The sequence below is a fragment of the Silene latifolia genome, chromosome 10 (genome assembly GCF_048544455.1).
Source record: "Silene latifolia isolate original U9 population chromosome 10, ASM4854445v1, whole genome shotgun sequence".
In the NCBI taxonomy this organism is placed as follows: Eukaryota; Viridiplantae; Streptophyta; class Magnoliopsida; order Caryophyllales; family Caryophyllaceae; genus Silene; species Silene latifolia.
The window spans coordinates 14,666,022-14,688,439 of record NC_133535.1 but is presented as its reverse complement, the minus strand read 5'-3'; the positions used below and the strand labels follow the sequence as shown (position 1 = coordinate 14,688,439).

General features: G+C 35.8%; 2 protein-coding genes across 2 annotated transcripts; one reads left to right on the top strand and one right to left on the bottom strand.

Moving 5' to 3' along the window:
* Positions 1–14,308: 14,308 nt before the first annotated feature.
* LOC141605235 (uncharacterized) lies at positions 14,309–15,518 on the top strand. Its single transcript, XM_074423927.1, has 4 exons — positions 14,309–14,423; positions 14,627–14,741; positions 14,829–14,889; positions 15,024–15,518. Exons 1-4 carry the CDS (start codon positions 14,390–14,392, stop codon positions 15,348–15,350), a joined length of 537 nt encoding a protein of 178 aa, XP_074280028.1. The 5' UTR covers positions 14,309–14,389; the 3' UTR covers positions 15,351–15,518.
* On the bottom strand, positions 15,492–22,145 carry LOC141605234 (S-adenosyl-L-methionine-dependent tRNA 4-demethylwyosine synthase). Its single transcript, XM_074423926.1, has 9 exons — positions 21,949–22,145; positions 20,562–21,475; positions 20,169–20,284; positions 18,025–18,200; positions 17,474–17,664; positions 17,283–17,369; positions 16,688–16,845; positions 16,392–16,602; positions 15,492–15,932 (listed from the first exon to the last, which is right to left on the bottom strand). Exons 2-9 carry the CDS (start codon positions 21,408–21,410, stop codon positions 15,783–15,785), a joined length of 1,938 nt encoding a protein of 645 aa, XP_074280027.1. The 5' UTR covers positions 21,411–21,475; positions 21,949–22,145; the 3' UTR covers positions 15,492–15,782.
* Between the last annotated feature and the right edge of the window lie 273 nt (positions 22,146–22,418).

The window sequence follows — 22,418 nt, the reverse complement described above, 5'->3', positions numbered from 1 at the left end:
TCCAAAGTCTATATGTACCATAAAAATGAGATAAATTATACAGCGTAAGCTAAAATATTACAAATTGGTTTAAGTGTGCTTATTTGAACAAATAGGAAAAATCATCGTCTCTAATATTCTGCTTATAAAAGAACATTTTGATTTTGACACAAAGACCAAAAAGGAAGAGGGGACTATTTGCGATTGAAGGCCAATATCATATTACTCTTCAAAATCATTCAGAATATATAAAAAGTAACAAATAATCGACTAAAACACCATAAAATAAAATAAGTAATTAAATTACCGAAACGGAGTATATACAACAATTTTTCAATCCTTGAAACATGTACAATTGTGTACTAAAACAACCATAAAAATTAAAGAAATTAAAGCTTTAATTTCCCTAAACACTAAACTAAACAAATTTATCTAACAAAACTTGTATGCATGCTACCATGTACATACTAAAGTATTACATCTATTTCCTCTTAAATGAAATTTGATCCAAAGTTTCCCTAAAGAAATGAGGGTCACAAGGAATATGAATTACACCTTCTTGATTATACCCAAATTCATTGGCAGATAATTCAAGCAAAGCAAGAATAGAAGAATGTGTCATCCATTTTGTAGGAATCATAAACCTTTCTTCTTCACCTTCATATTTTCCAACTATAATTGGCACATATCCTCTTCTAATCGTCTCTTGCTTAAAATGACTCGAATTATCTTTCCCATTATTCGATAATTTTGAGTATCGGGGTGGTGACAAGGACGTCGAATATTGTTCCTTCTTTCTTACTAGCTTTCCGATAAGATCCTTCATCGTATTCAGATGAATAATGACGGAGTCAGAAAATACGATTCCGAAAATTATATAGACCAAACCAAATGAGCAGATAATATTTAAGGTATGGTTTGGATGATTAGTTGAATACTAGATGGGTTTATATAGTCTTGATGTTTAAGGTATTAGTTGACTATTATTTGACGAAGTTGTTTCTTTGTCGGGCCCACATAGCTCACAACTTTGAAACACACCAGTCAAAGATTAAGAATGAAACGTTCAACCTCACGTGCATGTTGCGGTCTTATACTAATACAATACTAAGACCTTCAAAACAAGATTAGGTAAAGTAATTACTCCACTAATAATAACGCTTTAATACGAACATGAACTAACCAAATGGGTTTGGTGTGGTGGTTGCTCGTCTCATCTCTTAATCATAAGGTTATGAGTTCAATCCTTCCCCATGAGAATGGAACAAACTTTTTGGCCAGCCGTTTACCTCTTTGTGAGAGCATCCGCGGCGAGAGGATTATACATTGTTGTCGACGGTCGACACCCCGGTTTACAACAATAAAAAAAAACACGAACATGAACTACTAGGCTTTCCGTCCCGGTCAATTATTGTTCTTTGATTTCGGCGCAAAGACCAAGAAAAGATGAGGGGGTCAATTATAAGATGACAATTGGACTAAATTGAGTTTGAAGGATCAAGTTGCTCATCAAATTTCTAAAATAAAAAGGACAACATTTGACCGAGACACACAAAAATAAAACACAAATTCTCATTGAAGACATGACCTATCCGTCACAAGCTTGTGACGGATACCATTTTACCTCACAATGTACCCACTTTTTCTCTCTCTACAACACTATTCATGTGGTCCATTTTCTCCACTAACCCATTTTGTTACCATTTTATCTCACAAAATATCCGCCACATATGATAACCCGTCACAAGGAAGACCAATTGAAAATAAAATAGCACAACAAATAACAATAGAGTTTCTATTGGTTTCTATATTTCAGGGATTAACTTTTTTTTTTTTGATCCTCCACTTTATTTGGTTGATTTAATCCCCCTTATTATATACTAAAAAAATAAGAGATTCTAAATTTTTTCCGCCTAAATGAATTATTCTATATTTGGCTTTGCGCTACATTATATCATATTTATAATTGGGTCATACTGTTTAATCCATACAATAAATAATTCTATGACTATTTAAAAAGCGAATAATGTTTTTTCAACTTGCATAAACCTATTAGTTGAATATTTTTATTTTGTTACATAAATGAAATTGAATTAATTATATGTATGATGTGATAGAAATATTTTACTGTTATTATTTTCTAAAAATAATTATAATGGCACGAAGGCTCTGTTTGGCAAAACTACCTGAAAAGGTAGGTGAAACCTGAAAAGGTAGCTGGAAACTGAAAAGTTAACTGAAACCTGAAAAGGTAACTGATAAGGTAGCTGAAAATTAGGAGCTGATAAGGTAACTGATTATATAAAAATGTATTTGGCAAACTAGCTGAAAAGGTAGCTGATTTTGGTAAAATGACTTAAAAGGATATGAAAATTATTTAATATTATAAAATAAAGGGGTACAAAATGGAAAATAAGTCATTTCAGGTACCTGATTTCCCAAATGCTACCTGAGGTAGCATTTCATTTCAGGTACCTTATTTGACCAAATAAGTTACTTGCCAAACACTTGCAAACAAATCAGGTAGCTGAAATTTTGGTCAAATAAGCTACTTTGGTCAAATAAGCTACCTGAAGTGTCGTGTCAAACAGAGCCGAACACAATTTTAGCAAACACTTTCTATTTAATTCTATAATTCTATTTTTTTATACAAATTAAACGTAGTACAGGTTAAGACTGTTATAGGTTGTTTACTTCTAAAACGAAAAGTTTATGTATAATATATTTTTTCTTACTCTTAAACTTAATATCTATCTCTTAATACAAAACATTACTAATACTTCTAAAACGAATAGTAAATTTTCTTATTAAATTTTAAGGGAGATTAAAATATCAGTAGTATAATTTCTAAATTCTTTAACATCCCTATTTAAAAAACCGTGCATTCGTGCAGGATCTACACTAGTTTCCCTACTGAATAAATAGTTGCTCTGTATTTCATTGAGCAAATATTTATAATATATTTTGTAACTTTATTAGATATATACATCTAATGTTATTTACAAATAATTTTTTCTATATTGGTAATTTTATTAGATGATTTATATATACTTTTAGTCAAATTATTGATATTAAATCCCGTGCACCTTTTTCACGGGTTTAAAAATATAGACAACTCATTTGTTATTCTCTAGACATTCTTATTTCAATTGGTCTCCCTTGTGACGGGTTACCATTTGTGGCGGATATTTTGTGAGATAAAATGGTAACAAAATGAGTTAGTGGAGAAAGGGAACTACATGAATAGTGTTGCAGAGAGAGAAAAAGTGGGTACTTTGTGAGGTAAAATGGTATTCGTCACTCAAGAGTGACGGATATGTGCCGTCACAAACAAGAATTTGTGTTCTTACTGTTCCATAATAGTTTTTATTCCCTCCATTTTCCTATTTACCACCTATGATTTGACTATGCGGTTTTCAACGCGGTATGTTGACCATGTTTTTGATGAATTTATTCAGTATTTTTTTTGTTGAAAATATAAGTTTTTTGGTTATGTAGGGGCGTGTTTGGCTTCCCTTGTGTTGTCTGCTGGTGGTGTTGGTTTCTTTGCAGGTTTTACGTATTTGGCTAGGTAAAAAACGACTTTTAGGCTAAAAAACATGTAAAATTGGCGACTGAAACTGGGCAAATGGTGACGGATATCAGTCGCCAACCTTCTGATGTAAAATTAAATATGGCGATAGATTGACGACTGAAAACAGTCGCCAAATTGGCGACTGAAAAACGTCGCCAAAATGGCGACTTAAAGCGGCCGTCAATTGCCCCCATATGGAAGTGACGTGGCCAATAAATGGCGACTGATGACAATCGTCAATTTGGCGACTGAAGTGGAATATCAGTCGCTAATTTAGCGACCGTTATCAGTCGCCCGCTTTAAAAATTACCGTCGCCAAATTTGGCGACTATGATCCTTTGTCAAATGCGACTAAACCTTGCTACAAAGTGCGGACGACTGTTCTTAGTCGCTAAATTTTTAATGGCAACTGAGAACAGTCGCCCTTGTCATGATTTCTTGTAGTGTAGTGGAGTTTTGGGTAGCGAACTTTCTTCTTAATGTCTTGGTTAAGGTATCGTCTTTAGATATTTTAGGTTAGCTGAGACGGATAATTTTAACCATTTTTTGGTATTTGGAATAGCGAGTGCTACCCCGCTATCCGACAACGTGTATAACCAGCGACGACGTGTCACGTGTGCGTGGTGGTGAATGAAAGTGCTTGGTTGGTGGTTGGCGTTAGGGTTAGTGTAATACTCCGTATTTATAAGTCTTGGGGTACTCTATCGAGTAGCCCTTACTCTGTCGAGTAAGGGTAAGTTGCGAGATAAAATAGTTTCTGACCTGTTGGGTACTCGATCGAGTAGCTGGGGTACTCGATCGAGTAAGGGGGTACTCGATCGAGTACCTTGGGTACTCGATCGAGTGTCCGGTTTTACGGGGAGTTTTCTCGGGTTTTGTTAATTATGCGATTAAGGTATTTAAACATAGTCGTCATTGTTTTAAATCACTTTTACAAAACCTAAAACCATGTTTAAGAGAGAAAGCAACCAGTTCATCTTCCTAATCGCATCCTTAGCAATTCCCGGAGTTCAGACGGTCAGTTCTTGTCGTTATTCGTATCGTTGAGTTCCCTGCGTCGAGGGTAAGCTTTTAATATAATTTTTATAATGTTTTGTTAAGTTTGGTTAAACCCTAATTTAGAGATTGGGGGTTTTGTGTGTAGTTTGTGATGTGTAGCCTCTATGTGTTATATGATAGGAGGAGGGTTCGTAGAAGAGACTTTTTGATACAAATTTGTTGATACCGTCTCGATTGTTGTGCTTTCCGGTAGGATTTCTACTCGTATTAGTCCCATAATGGGATATTGGTGATGTCTTTGTATTTGGTTGTTTGATATGATGATTATCTTGTGTTTGTGGTTGTGATTGTTGTTGATGGTTCTCGAGATGCGTTCTCGGCTGAGTGGGGTCACTTGCGGGAGTGACTTCACGCCCTAGTTTCGCCCTTCGTGGAACCCGCCACGGAAGGGGATGTGCACATTAATGGACAGGGTTATCGCTCGGTATGATGAGCGGGGCTTAGGTGGGAACGGGCTGCGGTCCCCCATGGCGGTAATGGGTCCAGTGGACGATCAATGATTGAGATGATTGGAATTGGTTGGTTGTGTGTGTGTGATTAAGTCGTCTGTTTATCTTATTGTTGATATATGTGTTGAATTGTGTGATTAATCGACCCCGTTTAAATGTTTTAAAAACTGTGGTGATCCATTCGGGGGTGGTGAGCAGTTATTGAGCAGGTGTGATATGACGCGTATGGGATAGCTGGGATGAGTCATCACGTGGCAGTTAGAAGTCTTCCGCGGTGTCAGACGAAGTCTAGTAGCTTTGATAGTTTTAGCTGTAGACCGTATGAGAACCTTGTAATTCCTTTTATTAGTTTTGGTTCTAACATGTAATCGCTTAATCTATAATTACTTTAAAAGTACGTTTCTTTATTGTCTTATGATATTCAGTACCTCGGGCAACCGGGATGGTAGTATCCTTATACCTGAGTGGTCCTGGTAAGGCACTTGGAGTATGGGGGTGTTACAGTTAGGGTTAGGGTGGTTGAGAAAAACAACAAAGCGCGAATGGATGGAAGGTGGCAGATGGAATGGAACGATCACGTGGTGGTTGATGGTGATGGGTTAGGGGATGGTGGTTGGCGTTTGGGTGAGGCACGGAGTATGTCAGAGTAGGGGAGCTAAAATGTGAAATTTGATTAGAGTCGTAAACATTTGGGCGTGATGTATGTATGTGTGTCAGTTGTTAGAAATAGTACGGTTGATGTAGCAACCGTCTTCTTTAATCAACATAAGAGGCCGATTGTGTATTTGAACTGTCCTCTTTTTTAAATTAAGACGGTTTTTTTGACCAACCGTCCTTAGTATTTATTTAATAAGGACGGTTCACTTTAACAAGCGTGATATGTATATGACGATCAATGGCACCAAAATTCAATTGGTACTAGAAGACGGTTTCCTGTCCAACCGTTCTCAAAAGGGCGTCCTCTTTGCCTAAATTTGTAGTAGTGCTACCCTATTCTAAGTGTCGGAGTGTTAGAAACGATTATTTTCTATTAAGTTTCTAATGGTTTGTTCTAAAATGAAGTGTCGAAATATCTTGCCGTAATTAAGTCCGACACTTTTTTGTTGTGTCGGACACTCCAAATGTCGGACTGTTAGTTTTCGACACACAAAATAAAGTGTCGTGTAACATAGACCATAATCAATTGACTATCCTGTTTATGAGATTTTGCCCTAAATCATCATATCGAATGCCTAAGAATTGAAAAACCCATGCCAATCATCAAAGTCCACCTTCGTTCCAAAATTGTGGTAACTCGTTTTGGCTAAAGCTCAACATGTACACATGTTCGCACGCTGTAAAATTTACCTACATACTGGCTACAAAACCATATTGTAAAAAAAATTGCTTCCCACTTAGGCTGCCTTCAACAACATTATTTGAGTGTTGTTCTTATCTGATATTCCTAAAATAAGGTATTTCTCTTTGATAGTTTGGCTGGAAGACCATTGTGTTAAAAAAGGATTGCTGATAGTCAAGATAGATGTAGTTTGAATAGTTAAATTCTTGATATAATAAGATGCGGGAGACTTGAAAAAATAAATAAAACAAGTTCCAGTATTTTAGGACTTTTTTTTTTTTGGTCTCACGAAGCGCGCACATAAAATTGTTTGATATAGGATTCGAGCCTTGGATCTCAAGGCTAATATACAAACTTCCTAACCATTGAACCACCCATGTTTATTACTAGGACTTTTTTGTGAGAAGGGGAATGATATGTAACAGAAAAGTTAACGGAGTTAACTCATAACCCCTCAAGTGGAAATTTTAGATAGTTGAGGTCCTTATCTAGAAAAAATGTGATAGTTTAGGTTCTTATATTACCCTTTACTCTAATTTTAATTGTGAAAGTAAACAAATGAGCGAGATAAAAGAAGTATATTCATGCAATCTTTCTGGCAATTAATTTAACTGCTAAGGCTCTGTTTGGTAAATAACATATTGGCCAAATTTCAGCATATTGGAGTGATTTAGCATGTTTGACTTACGAATATGCTATTTAGAGCGTTTGTTTAATGGCATATTGAAATAGCATATTGGGGTCCAATATGCTATTTTGCAATATGATACTCCTACCAGCATATTGGGTTAGCGGAGGTGGAGGAATTTTCCGAAATGAAACGGGTAATTTCATTAATGCGTTCTTTTTTTCTTGTGGAATATGTTCGCCAATGAAAGCGGAGTTGCTAGCCCTTCTTACTGGATTGGAATGGGCAAAATCACTTGGGATAAGGAAGCTTATCACACACATGGATAACTCTCCTTATGTTAATATTATCAAGGAAACCCAGCTGCTGAGCAACAGTCTAAAATTTATCGTCAAGAGGTGCCAAGATTTAATTCGAGATGATTAATGGACGATCAAGTTGGCACATACTAGAGCAGCGGGTTTGTTAGCTAATCGGGCACCAACACCATTCCTACATTCTTAGATATTCCTCTAAATGAGTTGCATCCCAACTTTCGGGAGGACATTTTTGGGATTGTTATTCCCCGTTTAATAACAAACAATTAACTCTCGAGGCCTAGCCCCTCATTCGTCCCCAAAAAAATAAGAATTATTTATTTAAACATGCCAAGTTTATTCATAAACTAAACTTATGATGAAGTAGACGACATCAATACAATACAATATGCCCCCTGCTGTCAAAAAAAAATATACAGTATGCCCCAATATTCACATAAACAATAACCATCTTACTTTATAAATGTCGACCATTGTTCGGATGATAACACATCCGACAAAGTAATAGTTGTGGCAACTTAATCTCTTGTGATCTCCACCTCCTACAAAAATAATAACGTATTATTGAATTGGGAGACATATGGGACATTGTCACCCAAAGGTATCTCTCCTGATGTTCCGTGGTATTCGTGTAAGGTTGGGTGTTAATGTTGAAGAGAGTAAAAGTCGCGTATCAAGTTGTGAAACTAACCTAAATTATTCTTCTATATGCTTCATTTAATTACTCGTGCCAATCCAATTCTGGAGGTAACATTTACTTTTGGCTGGTCTTTGAAGCGGTACTTTGACCAGACTTTTTTTTTTCATTTAGGGGGTGTTTGGTAAACGGCGGATTGGTAATTTTCAGCATATTCAAGTCGCTTAGCATGTTTGACTCATCAATCTATTATTTTGAGTGTTTGGTAAATGATATATTGAAAGAGTAGATTAGCGCTTAATCTACTGTTTCCAATATGCTGCTCCACCCAACATATTCACATTAGTAGATTGTAAAATATGAATCCGTCAACCATTTGCACATAGATAGAACAATCTATTAACCAAAATCTGCTAATTACCAAAACACTTCTGCTAAATCTGTTAATTGAAATATACTAGTCAAACCTGTCAATCTAATCTGGCATGTCATTTACAATATGTTTGACCAATTTGCTTCTACTAGTATTAATCTGCTGAGTACCAAACACGGCCGTAAACACGAGTTTTTTTCACAAAAAATTATTTTACAAAACTTTTTTGTAACAACTCTAAATATGTTAGTTTCAATAATAAAAATTTATAAGTTTTTACTATATTTACGGTCAAAGTTTTCAAAAGTTGACCTTCAAAGAGTAGATGTTAACTTTGAAAGTTATTGAAGTTCATAAGGTCCTTGAAGTTAAGGAGTAAGGCCCTGTTCTTTTGGACTGAAACTGATCTGATCTGAACTGAATTTATAGGATCTGAACTGAATTTATAGGATTTGAAGTGAACTGAACTTATAGGATATGAAGTGAATTTAAATTAAGTGACATATAGGATCTGAACTGAACTGAATTTATAGGATCTGAACTGAACTTGTAGAATCTGAAGTGAACTGAACTTATAGGATCTGAACTGAACTTATAGAATCTGAAGTGAACTGAACTTAAATTAAGTGATTTTTAAGTACAAAAGAACAAGGCCTAAGGACTATACTTGAGCCCATATAATGTGATTCACTTGTCTGTATAAGCATGCGCCTAAAAGACAAGTTTATACTTCCTCCGTGTCCGGTTAACTGTTTACCTTTGATTTTGAAACAAATATTAAGGAAAGAGGAGGAGGTCATGTGTGATAGCTAGTATCATTGGATGACAAGTTGACTAAGTTGTGTGTACAAGATCAAATTGCACATCAATGACATTCCCAAAATAAAAATGTAAATAGTTGATTAAAACACCCCAAAACAAAAAAATTAAACAAACGACCAAGACGTAGGGACTAATAATGCAACGATAAATCTAGTTTTATGATTTGGAAGCTCGAAACTTGTCTCACAAGTTTGAATAGTACATAGTGTACATACATACATTATACTTCCTTCGTTCTGTTCAATAGTTTACGCTTTTCTTTTATGGATATTTCAGTTCATAATTTACGTTTCTATTTTGGGTATGTTTTACTCTCTACTTTATCAATACTATATATTAAATCCAGAAACTAAGGGATTTCCATGTAATTAAATAAAGTTTTACAAATTAATTATACTATATAGTTTTAAATCACTAGCACAGTGTGTAATATTACGGTTTTATAAGTCTCTGGGTACTCTATCGAGTGGGCCTTACTCTGTCGAGTAAAGGTGTTTTGATTTACGAAACAGTGTTCTGCCTGTAGGGTACTCGATCGAGTAGCCTTGGCACTCGATCGAGTAAGTGGCACTCGATCGAGTACGAGACTTACTCGATCGAGTAAGTCGGGTTACGGGGGTTAATTGACGGGTTTTATTAATAAAGCGGATTAATATATTATAAGTTCGTCATCTTCCTAAAACACTTTTGCAAAAACCTAATTTACTGTTTAAGAGAGTTCTCAAGTACGTTGCATTGTTATTCCGCTTTATTGATAAATCCCGGAGCTTGAGAGGTCGGATTTCATTGTTCTTTGCGTCATAGTGATCCTTGCGTCAAGGGTAAGATCTACATACCATTTTTATAGTTTTTGTTTGACTTTGTTTAAACCCTAATCTTGGAAATTGGGGGTTTTTATGATTTGTTGTATTAGTAGTGATTGTATAATTATGTGATTAGGAGGAGGATTCGTAGAAGAAAGGTTTTGAAACAGCTGCTAGATCGTCTGTTGTGTGTGTTGCATTCAAGGTAGAGTTTTCCCTACTCAGTATTAATTACATGACTTGTGGTGATTGTGTTGTAGTTAGTAATTGTTGATTGTTTTAGACGGTTGTGATTTCATATTGTTGAATGTTTCAGACGGTTGTTGAGGTTGTATTGTGATTGTTGTTTATCTGTCTGTGTTCTTCGGGGCGCGTCCCTGGCTGAGTGGAGTCACTTGCGGGAGTAGCTTCACGCCCATGATTCGCCTTCTGTGGAACCCGCCACAGAAGGGATGTGCACATTAATGGACTTTGGTTTATCGCTCGATGGAGATGAGCGGGGATTTGGTGGGTATGGTTGCGGTCCCCCACTGACGGTGTGGAGTACCTGTTGCGATGGGTACTCTGGCAGAACTACACACTTTAGTGTGTAGTCAGTTACGAGGAGATTTATTATGGAGTTTGGGGTTTGATATGTTAACTGAGCTCTGTGACTTTTGTCTTTTGTTTGTTGTGATTTATGTTGTGTAATTAGTATTGACCCCGTTTCTTGTTTTAAAAACTGTGGTGATCCATTCGGGGATGATGAGCAGTTAATGAGCAGGTTTGAGTAGAGGCTTTTGGGCTAGTTGGGATGTGTCACCACGAGCTGATTATAGTCTTTCGATATCGTATTTTAGTAGTTTGAGACATTTGGTTTTAAGAACATGTGTTGTACTTTTGGTCAGTTTGGATTTGGAATTGTAATCACTTTAAACTTTATTACTATTTAAATTTATGTTTCGTTATTGTCGTTTGATTATCATTACCTCGGGAAACCAAGATGGTGACGTTCTTATACCTGAGTGGTCCTGGTAAGGCACTTGGAGTATGGGGGTGTCACACCGTGTGATGGACCCAATTAAGGGATCTCAATGCAAATATTATATAGTTTGGGTTAAAATTAAATTATATAGAAGCTTGATAATTTTAAAATTTGTAAGAGATTAAAACATGGTCAATTTCCTTAAAATAAAATAATTAATTAAGATGGTCAATTTCCTTAAAATAAAATAATTAATTATGTCAATTTCAAGGAGAATTAAAAAAAATGCTTGGTAAATTTCCTAAATATTTATAGAAGACTAAAAGATGGTCAATTTCCTTAAAATGAAATAATTAATTAGTACAAACATGTACACTTATTCTATTAATTATTATCATCATAAAATTATATATTAAATTTAAAATTTATGCAATTTTATTAAACTTTATAGTTTATTAGATGTATAGAGATGTTAACTATTTAACATACAAAAATATAATATAAGTTGGTTATAAACAATTCAAGTTAGATTCCATAATATATAATATTGCATAATTGTTTCGATTTGATTTAATGCATATATGTAATATATTTATATAAATATAGAATTCTCTTAAAATTGCATGCTTAAGTAGTAAAAAAAAAGAATTGTAGTAACATTGGATATAGTGATATGATAGTAATCACCATGGACGAATCTCGGACCAAATTCCACCCCGGGCCGAAATTTTTTATTACGTTAACTATAAAATCGCTTTCACATGAAAGCTTTATGTAATAAATTATTAGTCTCTGTAGGTGTATTTGTTGACGATTCGTTTTCTCATCTATCGAAATTTCACCGTTTTCCTCCCGAAAAACTCAATTATGTTGGAGTTTTTACCCATTAACTTCTACAGTAAAAAATATACTCCTTATATAACATAAAATTTATGATGTACTCCAGCTGTCCCGGTCATTTATTGTCTTTTTCCATTTTGGGGTGTCTCGGTCAATTTTGTCCTTTCTATTTTAAAAATGAACTTGAAGAGCAATTTGATCATTCACACTCAATTTATTGCACTTGTCATTTAGTAATTAGTCTCATTCCCTTTTCTTGATCTTTGTGCCAAAATTAAAGGATAACAATTGACCGGTACAGAGGAAATACATTTTATTTAATGAAAGAAGAAATCGAAAATAATTGATTTTGTATTTTTAGATGATAGAAAAAGGAAGACGGAGTTTGCTAGAAATGGGAGCAATAATTTGTCTAGTTGGATTTAGAGGTATGGTAGGTCAGTAATTTTTAGGGATTTAGGTAATTTCAAAAATAATTGAAAGGACAAAATTAAATTACCTAAATCCCTAAAAATTACTGACCCACCATACCTCTAAATCCAACTAGACAAATTATTGCTCCCATTTCTAGCAAACTCCGTCTTCCATTTTCTATCATCTAAAAATACAAAATCAATTATTTTTGATTTCTTCTTTCATTATTTACAATAAGGTAAGTAATCTATCTATGTTTATGAATTTTGCAATGAAAATAAAGATTAAGCAGTTTAATTGAAAGTTTCAATCAACTCTAGTTCAAAATTAATACACTAAGTTTTGTAATTGAAAAGGAAAAAATAGATAAGAAATTACTTGAAATTGATCTCCAAATTCCGAAATATCTACTTCCTATCAACGCAAATCAGCAATGGAGAGTTGGAGACTCCTTAATTTTTTGTATAATGGCTCTTTGTTTTATTTTCTTTGTTTTCCAGTAGTGCATAGAAAGTTTTAATTTTTTTTAATTATGGTAGTTATTTTGCAATTAATTTCTATACAAATTTGACCACTATTTGTTATGGCAACAATGAACATGGAGAAGATTCAGAAAAGGAAGGACGGATTTTATTTTATGTTTTACTAATTTTTTTTTTTGGTAAAAAATTTTCAGAAAACCCGCTCGGGCCATGGCCCGCCTAGCCAGGCATGTGCTTCGTCTCTGGTAATCACTCATTTAAATAGTAAAAGTAACAATATTATCAGCGAGATTAGTGAAAGTGGTATAAACAACAACGGGAGTAGTGAAATAATCAATATTAATGCGGCAATAGTGAAAGTAACAATAATTACGGCGGGAGTAGTGAAATTATCAATATTAATGTGGTAGTAGTAACAGTAACAATAATTACGGCGGGAGTATTGTGATTACGGGCAAGTAGTGAAATGTTATTATTATTGTTTCATTAATAAAAGTAAAATATTAATAGCGAGAGCAGTAAATTTGTCTCAAAATTTATTTCATCGTAATTCTAGGATATGTCATAAAAAAATATATTAATGATAAATTTATGGGTTATGCAACTTTAAGTAATTTTATTTAATGAAGAAAAAATAATGGTAAGTAGAGGTAGCCCGGGCGAAGCCGGGCACCAATACTAGTCTTTTAATAATAACTCCCTCTATTTTTCTATATATGACTTTCTCACATTTCGAGACATACACTTCTCTCTTCAATATCTCTCAAATTATATGCTTAAATATAGTGATATGTATACTCATATGAAAGAGTTTTTCATAAGGAATTTAATGGTATAATTTTTATAATTTTTTACCAAATATATTTTTGTAAATATTAAAGTCAAAGGCTCGCCTCGAAAAAACAAAACGTCATATATTAAAAAATGGAGGGAGTATTAAAAACAATTCCCCTCTCTTTATACCTTGATCTTTCTATACAAAGTTCTAATGGGGGTGCAGGGAGTTCACATGCATCCCCTTTATTCTGAAATATTAATAATTGTCAATGTGCAATGGTTAGATACTTTCTTTTTATTGGTTTGGTCATGAGTTCGAATCCTATGGCTTACATTTTTGCACTTTTATCTCATTAAGTAATAAATTGTGACTTTAATGCTATTTAATGCCTAATTTTAGTCCTTTATTTTCATAATTATATATTCGTTCTATTATTTTTGTTGTTTTTTAGTAGTTTCATCAATTTTTATATAAAATTTTTGTTAAGGAAATCAAGAGTTAAAAATGTCGTGACTTTTAAAATTTTAGTTCCGATCGTCGAAATCATTGTTAAGTTTTTGCACCCCTTATGATCAAATCCTAGAACCGCCTTGTTTGTAAATATTTCATTGAGACAAAAGAAGTACGTTTCTATCATTAACAGCACACAAAAACCTCGTATGGCATATTTTTGCTTGAGACCTTAACAACAAAACCCCTAGGTTGCCTTTTCTCCCATATTTGTTGATGTTTGTCAGTCTTCTTGGTCACACATAGGCTAAGAATCTAATGCTTGAACTTCCAAAAGATGGATGAGACACAATTCTTTCCTTAAACCAAACTCCAACTATTTCATGTTTCATGTGTCCTTTCATTCCTATAAACTTTCCACCTCTCTATTTGTCTGTCTTGTCAATCCACTTCTCTGTTTTGCTCTTTCTTGCCTGTGAAAATGGGTCTAGTCTCTAGCTTCTTAGGCCGACGAGGTTTGCTTCTCTCGCTTCTCTGCGTCTCCTTCGACACCTTCCGTTTCATTTTTTATACATTTGTTTTCCCCATTCCTTTTCATGTAGCTTTCTTCCCGCTTTGTTATTTACCATGGATCGACGATTGTACAGAAGGATTCATGTTAGCTAACCCCAAATGATCATTTTTGGCACTGTTAACATGAATTGTATATGAATGTCAGGATCGCCAACAACGCAAATGGTAAACTTGGTTACAGGAACCCTTTATAACAGTTTCGTCGCAAAAGACACCAACACTTTTGATGAATTCCACACTGCAATGCTAGATATCTTCAAGTATGTTTCTAAACTATAAACCCACCTTTATACTTTGCCATGATCATGAAGACTCTGTAGTCATTAACCCAAATTGATCTCATGCAGCACTTTCAACTCATCGTTACCCGGGAAGCATTACGACGTACCATCTCGTTGGGAAATCGAGGTTAGATAAAAACTTCTCTCTTCTCCACCTCCTCGCTTTTCCATGGCTTCAATTTGGGATGACAAGTCGTATCTTCGCGAGTTGTGTTGTCATGTCGTACCAAAGTCTCCCTTTCTCACTAACTTGTTATACAGGAGTGTTTCAAAGAATGGAAGAAAGCCGGCGTAAAAGAGAGGAAACAAGTGTTCATAGATTTCATGAAAAGCGTAAGCTTGAGCAAGATAGATAACACCACAGTAATCACAGGTGTGGTGACACCGCCGGTGGCCATGGTAGCTAAGAAGGCAGGAGAAAAATTCCCGCCTCTCATGATGCTTAAAGTGGTACCAGACGTCGTTTTTGTTCCAACTGTGACATTCCTAGCCCTCATCTCAGTTCGTGTATCAAGACACGTCGTGTCTCGCAAGAAAAAGGTTCAGCTTGAAGAAGAAAATGGTTCGACATCAGAAACAAAACCCTAAATATTTGATACCTTGTATTATTATTTGTATGTTTCAACAAGTCTTCTTGGAATTTTATAGCATTCACAAATGTAACATAAGATGTGAAGGAAAAAGTGTAGATAAAAGAGAGATTGAGGGAAAGGCGGAACAAGAATAACATTGTAAAAAAATACCTTTCATGAAAATATTGCTCGTTTGCCATAGTCGCCAACAATGAACATACATCTATGATTCTTTAAATTGAGACGGGGAAAAAGCTGTTGCCCAAAAAAAAAGACTGGAAAACATTTTCAACAGCCATATATCAAAATATGCAAAAGTATGAGTCATTAGATTAGCGCGCTTCTAGTTGTACGATTGTAACTGAACCTATCCTCAATGTGAGCCTTCAACAAGAGGAATGGAAGTAGCCTAAAACATAAAGACTTAACCTCACAGTTCTGACTTCCATTACACAGATGGATTACTTGACTTGTGATTACGTTCTTTCCGGTATCTCAACTGATCAGGGTCGAATCCACCTTCTGCTGCTCCATACACTGCCCAAGATGGGGTGGCGGTCATATAATCTGAGCTATTGAAAGGCTTACCAGAAGCCACCTGCAATTTTGAATGAGAATTCGTTAGACGTGAGTAGTAGCAGCCTTGGATCTTTGTAGGAGCCCTACCTGACTCGGACTTTCTTGGACCCTCCGATCCAAAAACAATACCCCAGTGCCTCAAAGCATCGGGCACATAGCGAGGTAGGGGGTTGTATGTACTGTTTTCAGAAGACCCTTAATGAAAATTGCGTCAGGTTTCGCATTGACGCTACTTCATAAAAAGAAGCATAATCATTTTACTTATTCCGGTTCCAGCATACAAGCCACCCCTTAACCATTGACCTCAAGAAGACCCAGCCTCAAGCTAACACACAGCTATAATTGCACTCTAAAAACAGACCCATACCCAAGTGTATAATACCGCCGTAACTACTACACCTGAATAACACATTTGCCGGATTTAAAGGTTTAGCCTTAGAATTACAGATATGATAGCTATGGGATTGTTGTAACTTACTAGATCATGGAACTTCTCATAATCTATCCAGGTGAACCATTGGCCATCGATCTTGAACTTGTCCACCTTTGCCAAGAGAACACAACAAGAGTGTTCATGCTCACAAGCAACCTCATACTCGCCTTCACTCTTCAAAGCCAACGCCTCTGAAAAAGCTCTTACATCAGTATGCCAGGGGACGTTTTCCATGGTCAGCTTTGACGTAGCAGACCTACAACATGCGGGTACGAAATATTAACAATCAAGCAAAAAGTTCTACATAGAGGTAGTACATTTAGAAACAATAAGCTACATACGTTCCACAGTAAGTAACGCCTTTGATTTCAATGAAGTCGGGCTTGCCGACAGAAAAGAGATTATAATAACCATCTACATCTTCAGCGTTCCAGCCTTTAACTAAAGTTAGGCGATAAACAGTTCGTTGTTGCTTCTCCTTGAGGGCATTCAAGGAATCCTGACAAATAATAGCCAAAACTCAAAAACCATAACTTACATACGCAATCAATAGTATGAAAGTGGGTGAAAGAAGAGTAAAAAGAGGATCTGCCAAACTTGGTGTATGAGAATGCGTCATTGTTGTCGGTGAATTTATAAACAATTTTGACCCACAAATTTGGTACACTAATTCAATCGCCACAAGCAAGATTAAAATAACGTTGAGCAAAATTTAAAAAATGGCGAATCAGCATAATCTAACAAAGCAGAGAATAAGGTTCCGGCCTATAAACAGCAGCAGGCTCATAATAAGCAGAATACAGTGTTCTATTTCATTTTCATCTGCAAATGACATCAACGAGAAGAGAAAAATGATACACACTCGTGCCATTTTATGGTGCGAAATATCCACCATAGCCGTTAGGAGTATCAGTTTGAGCATAAAGTACAACTTACCAGAAACCGCTCCCAAAAGTCTCCAAAAAGGGGTCTATCCACAGCCTTCAAACTCTCCTTCGTTGAAGCATCGACGCTAACATATAACTACACAAATTCGAAAGAAATACTTAAAAGAAAGCTCGGAATAATTTGGCCAGAAAGACATAAACTTCCTTCAAAATTCACATATAAGCAGAAGGCATAGATACCTGAGTGATTGGTTTTAGCAATTTAATCTTATCAGGGAATTGGGCATTTGTGACAAGAAAAGTAGAAATCCGCCTCCGGTGTAACTCATCCACTAGTGTATTAATTTCCGGGTACATAATAGGTTCTCCCACAAGTGACAGTGCACAATGCCTGGGTACGAGACCTTCAGCTAATCGCTTTTCTTGTACACCTACAAACAATTGTAATTTCCATCTAATGTAATAAACATAGAAAACACCCAAGGGTAGAATTACAAGAAATTTTCTTCTTTTTAACCAATAGATGATGTTTCAAGTGACGTAACAAAGGGGAGTTTGCGGGGGTGATGGCCCATCCAGGGTTTCTAAGAACCCTAATAAGCAATTAAGCATGCAAGAGCTTTCCCTTGTCATGTTGAAAACTTGAAATAAGTGCACCCGTGTAGAAGAACTAGATGCAAAAGCCTTAAATACAAGACCCATCAGTGACATCTAATACTTTTATAATGACAAAAAAGATAATCTGATAATTTCGCTCACTTGAATGGAAAAGGGTTCAAAATGTAATCTACCTGGTACTCCTTTCATTTGCTTGATCATTTTAGTGTGCAGATCTATAGCAGTGTTCACAATCTCAAGAGGATCGTCCATTTTCCATCGCCAGCTCTTCCCTACGGGATTCGTATGATGCCTCCAACAAAATACGCATTTGTTAGCACATGCTAAGCTTGGTGTGGCCTCCATGCACCTGTTTTTTCAAGAATAATGAAGTTCCATTTAGTTAGAGGGTATGACAAATTAAAAATCCAATTAAGGATATAAAATCAGATGAAGCATTACATTGGTAACTGGTACAAACAATGCTATTTATAATTGGCATTGGAAATTTAAAATCACCATGACCTCCCCATCTCCTAAAATCAAATCATAAATAAATAAATAAAATAAAAGTAATAAAAATCTTCATCAGCTTCCCCCCAAACACATTCAGAAGTTATCAGCCAATAAAAGTAACCCGCTCTCAATGGCAAGCCAGGAGGCCTAGAGTTCTCCTGACCGTTACACTTTTTACCTAAATGAACTTCCTGCATGCCATTTGGTATGTCGATATTTTCTAAAAAGTTCAGATAGTGGCTACAATCATTCTTTTCTTTCAGAACTGTAGTAGTTATTTGTCGATTTTCCCCGTTTCTAATGCTCAGAGATCACATTTGCAGAAAGTTTAGGCACAAAATTACTTCTAAAGTCTAAACAAGAGTAATATTCGTTGATTGATCGTGTTTGTAAAAGGTAATATTTCGTGAAAAGTTTCCTCCCATACCAACAACACAGGATGTTCTCTGCAGAGGAAAATAGAATTGTGAGGTGTGTACAGGGTTTCTCACAAGCCCACACTGAGATTGCCACAATAGCGCTGTTCGTAAGACCATTAAGTACTTCTAAAATGCTAAGTGCTAACTGCTAAGCGGCTTAAATTTTTTATTACTTTATTACTAATCAGGGAAAGGCTTTAGTTTCAAAGTGAGCTAAGCTTGGTTGGTTTAAATGTCCTGTTAACAGTTATCCTACTTCCTACTTTAGTAACAAAACTACTCCCTAATAGAGAACTTGCAGAAGTTACAGGTATCTCAACAATGTTGAATCTTCATATACGTTAAGATCTACAACCAGAATCCTATTTCCCTTAGAGCCAATCATTATGACACATTCGGCAAGCTAGGGGATACGCTAATGGCTATTTCTGGATACCCACTAATGAAAGTTGCATTGATTATGGTTACCGACCAATTCTTACAAATAAAGAAGTGTCACTAGTTTAGTAAATTATTTGGCTTTATCCCATTATATTCAAAGCCTAAGAATAAGGATTGCTTTGCTCAACTGTAAGCTACCCTTGACATTTGAAGACTACATACTGTCAAAAGGTTTTTTTTTTTTTTTTGGTGCTAATGAGGGGATAAACCCCGGAAATTAATTGTTTGCTATTACACGGGGAATAGCCACCCCAAATATGTCCTCCTGGAGGATAGGACGTAGCTCATTCAAAGGTACATCTAAATAAATAGGGATATTACTAGCATACACTCCTTTATTAGCTAACAAGTCCGCAGCTCTGTTTGCCTCTCGATATGTATATTCCACTTTACCGTCCATGAATTATCTCGGATTACTAGCATATGTGTTGATAAGCAATAAATACATAAACAAACAAGATGATAAAAATACAAAGCAAGAATATCAGAAACACATAAGAAATGATTTACCCAAAGTTAGGCTGAGTGAGCCCCTATGTTATCTTCAACAAGATAGCAATAACAAAAACGAGAAAACAATAATAAAAACGAGAAAACTCCAAAAAAAAACTACTCCATTGAAATGGGAAGAACATAGGTGTGTGGAGGGAGTACAAAACCATGGTTACCGAATTCGCACGGCGCCCTGCGAATCGCGAATTGTTAAAAGCGAATTCTATCATGTTGCTTATTGAAAATACATATAACACACATTCTTTATGAGCGAATCGCGAATTGGTAAGGATGTATTCATAGCGAATTCGGTAACCATGTACAAAACTCCTTGAATACACTGAAGACAAGTCAGACAAAAATTCCACCATAAACAAACTCAATTGTTCACAAACAAATGACAAACAAACTGATCCCAAGTTCATACAAAATACAAGTTCAATGTGCTGAAAAGTCTGTGATTTTACTACCTGTGACTCTCAATTCCATAGAATGAGTGCTTGTAGCAACCTCCACGACCTCTAAGTTGCGCCTTGGTCCATCGACAGATTTTAACACCACTATGAGAACCAATTATCTTGTAACCCTGATAAAAATTACACATGTTTATAGTTGTACACAAACAGAAGAACAACGAAAAAGTAGAATGTCCTTAGCAAACTGACAGTGCAAAGGAATACTAAGCTTAAATGAGCTGCTGCCTAAAAAAGAAAACTTGTTCTCAATTTGTCAAGCACTCACAGCAAAGAAGCAGTGGCAAGCCACGAGCTTGTTAAAAGTGACAGTTGTGTCAAACAATCTCGTCGCATCAATATAATTTCACACTAAACTATCAAAATAAATTTACAAGTTGCCATACTAACCTGCTTCTGCAAATTTGCTCTAATCACAGGAGTGACCATCTCCCTCGGGCCATCATTCTTCACAACGCTACCGTTGATGGCACTTTTTGAATTCCTTGACGGCCCTTTGCCAGCTATGTCCTCAAGATCAATAACATCTGATTCGGTCCCATTTTCTTCCTCATCTTCATCATCAGACTCATAAACACCCTCTACATCACTCTCGTCATCTAGCCTACCACACGCAACAACTCCGTTCTCTTCAACTCCAACTTCCAAAGATCCAATCAATTTGTGCCCCCAAGTATCGATTTCTCTACCTAATTTACCTACATCAACATCTCCTTCCCACAAAGGTACTAACTCATTTGCTCCCAACGCCTTCAATTTCTTCGCAAACCCTTTTGCCACCGTATTGAAATGCTCCCCATAAGCCCCACTACCTATCCCAAAAACTGCAAATTTGCACTTTTTGAGCAGAAGCGACCCTACTCTAAAATCATTCGCACTCTCCTCAATCCAATCATCGAAAAACTTGGCCTTAGGCGGCGGCTTCCCATCCTCCCACGTCGAAGCTACAATCACAACAAGTGTTTCCTTCGATAAATCCTCCGGCTCATAATCTTTAACATCAACGAGATCAAAGTCAACGCCTTTCGATGCAAGCAACTTGTGAAGGCGATACGCTAGCGTTTTAGAAGTACCCGTCTCAGAAACATATATAAGTTTGGGCTTTCGGATGGATACAGCCAAGTCCCGAGAAGCAACAGCAGCAGCTAACTTGAGGCGACGGGCTTTATAGAAACAGTACAAGGTGGTGGCAGATAGAAGAGCTAGAAGGGTTATTCGAGACGACATAGATGGAGCCATACTGATTACTCTCACTTATTCAAGCTTTATTCAAATACATCACTATTTCATATCTACAGCAAAACCTGTCAAAATTTCACTTTTCTTAATCAGTTAAGCTTGGCAATCAAAACAAAGAGTATACACTATATGCAGCACAATTATTTACCAATTGGAATTGGAATTGGAATTTCTGAGATTCGTAAGAATTCAACTTTTTCTTATAATAAGTAACTCGATAACTATTGTATGAGACGGTCTCACACTATAAAAACTCATTTATTAGCGATAAATGATTGTTTGATGGCAATCAAAACAAAGAACACACACTATATAGAAGTACAATTATTTACCAAATCTTAAAAAGGTAATAACTTTGAAACAAACACAAGAAACCCAGAAAAACCCATATGCTATTAATCTAAATTAACATGTTTAGAACATTAATATGACGGTATTCTTAAGTACAGAAATCATAGGAATCTAGGGTTTTAGCGAGGTTTTACAGAAAGCATGATATGATGCGAAATGGATTTAAATGGAAACACAAAGAGAGTACCTGTGAAAGAACAAAGAAGGTTGAGTAGAGAGTGAGGGCGTAGAGGGGGCGTTGGAGAGCTTCAGGTTGGGAATGTGTGTCAAAGTTATGGCGGCTGTTTGAAAAGTTATGACTCGCGATTACGAATGATGCTCAATTCTTGATGATGGTTGAGTGACTTGAGTCATATGTTCGAGTTCGAGTTCGAGTTTGATGTTATTTTAGGGAAATTTTAAGTGGTATTTCCGTTTTTTTATTTTGGTTTTCGGTGCTTTTTTTTTTTTTTTTTTTCTTCTTCTGTGATGAGGTAACCCACAATTGCTATTTTTGGTGCTTACTAGGTAAATCACCACGTATACCAGGTAAGTTACTTGAGAGTGACAGGCTCATGAAATTCTATGATGTATCCTTGAAATCTATATTTATTATTTTCTACTTCATAGTTTATACCATGACCTTATTGATTGTCGGGGGCTCTTAGCTAATTTAGT

Coding starts and splice junctions, on each gene's coding strand:
- LOC141605234 (XM_074423926.1), bottom strand. CDS start 21,410: ATGGCTCCATCTATGTCGTCTCGAATAACCCTTCTAGCTCTTCTATCT. Junction 16,846..17,282: donor ACTTTTGGGAGCGGTTTCTG/GTAAGTTGTACT, acceptor ATTATTTGTCAG/GATTCCTTGAATGCCCTCAA. Junction 16,603..16,687: donor GGCGTTACTTACTGTGGAAC/GTATGTAGCTTA, acceptor CGCATGTTGTAG/GTCTGCTACGTCAAAGCTGA.
- LOC141605235 (XM_074423927.1), top strand. CDS start 14,390: ATGGGTCTAGTCTCTAGCTTCTTAGGCCGACGAG. Junction 14,424..14,626: donor TAGCTTCTTAGGCCGACGAG/GTTTGCTTCTCT, acceptor TATGAATGTCAG/GATCGCCAACAACGCAAATG. Junction 14,742..14,828: donor GCAATGCTAGATATCTTCAA/GTATGTTTCTAA, acceptor GATCTCATGCAG/CACTTTCAACTCATCGTTAC.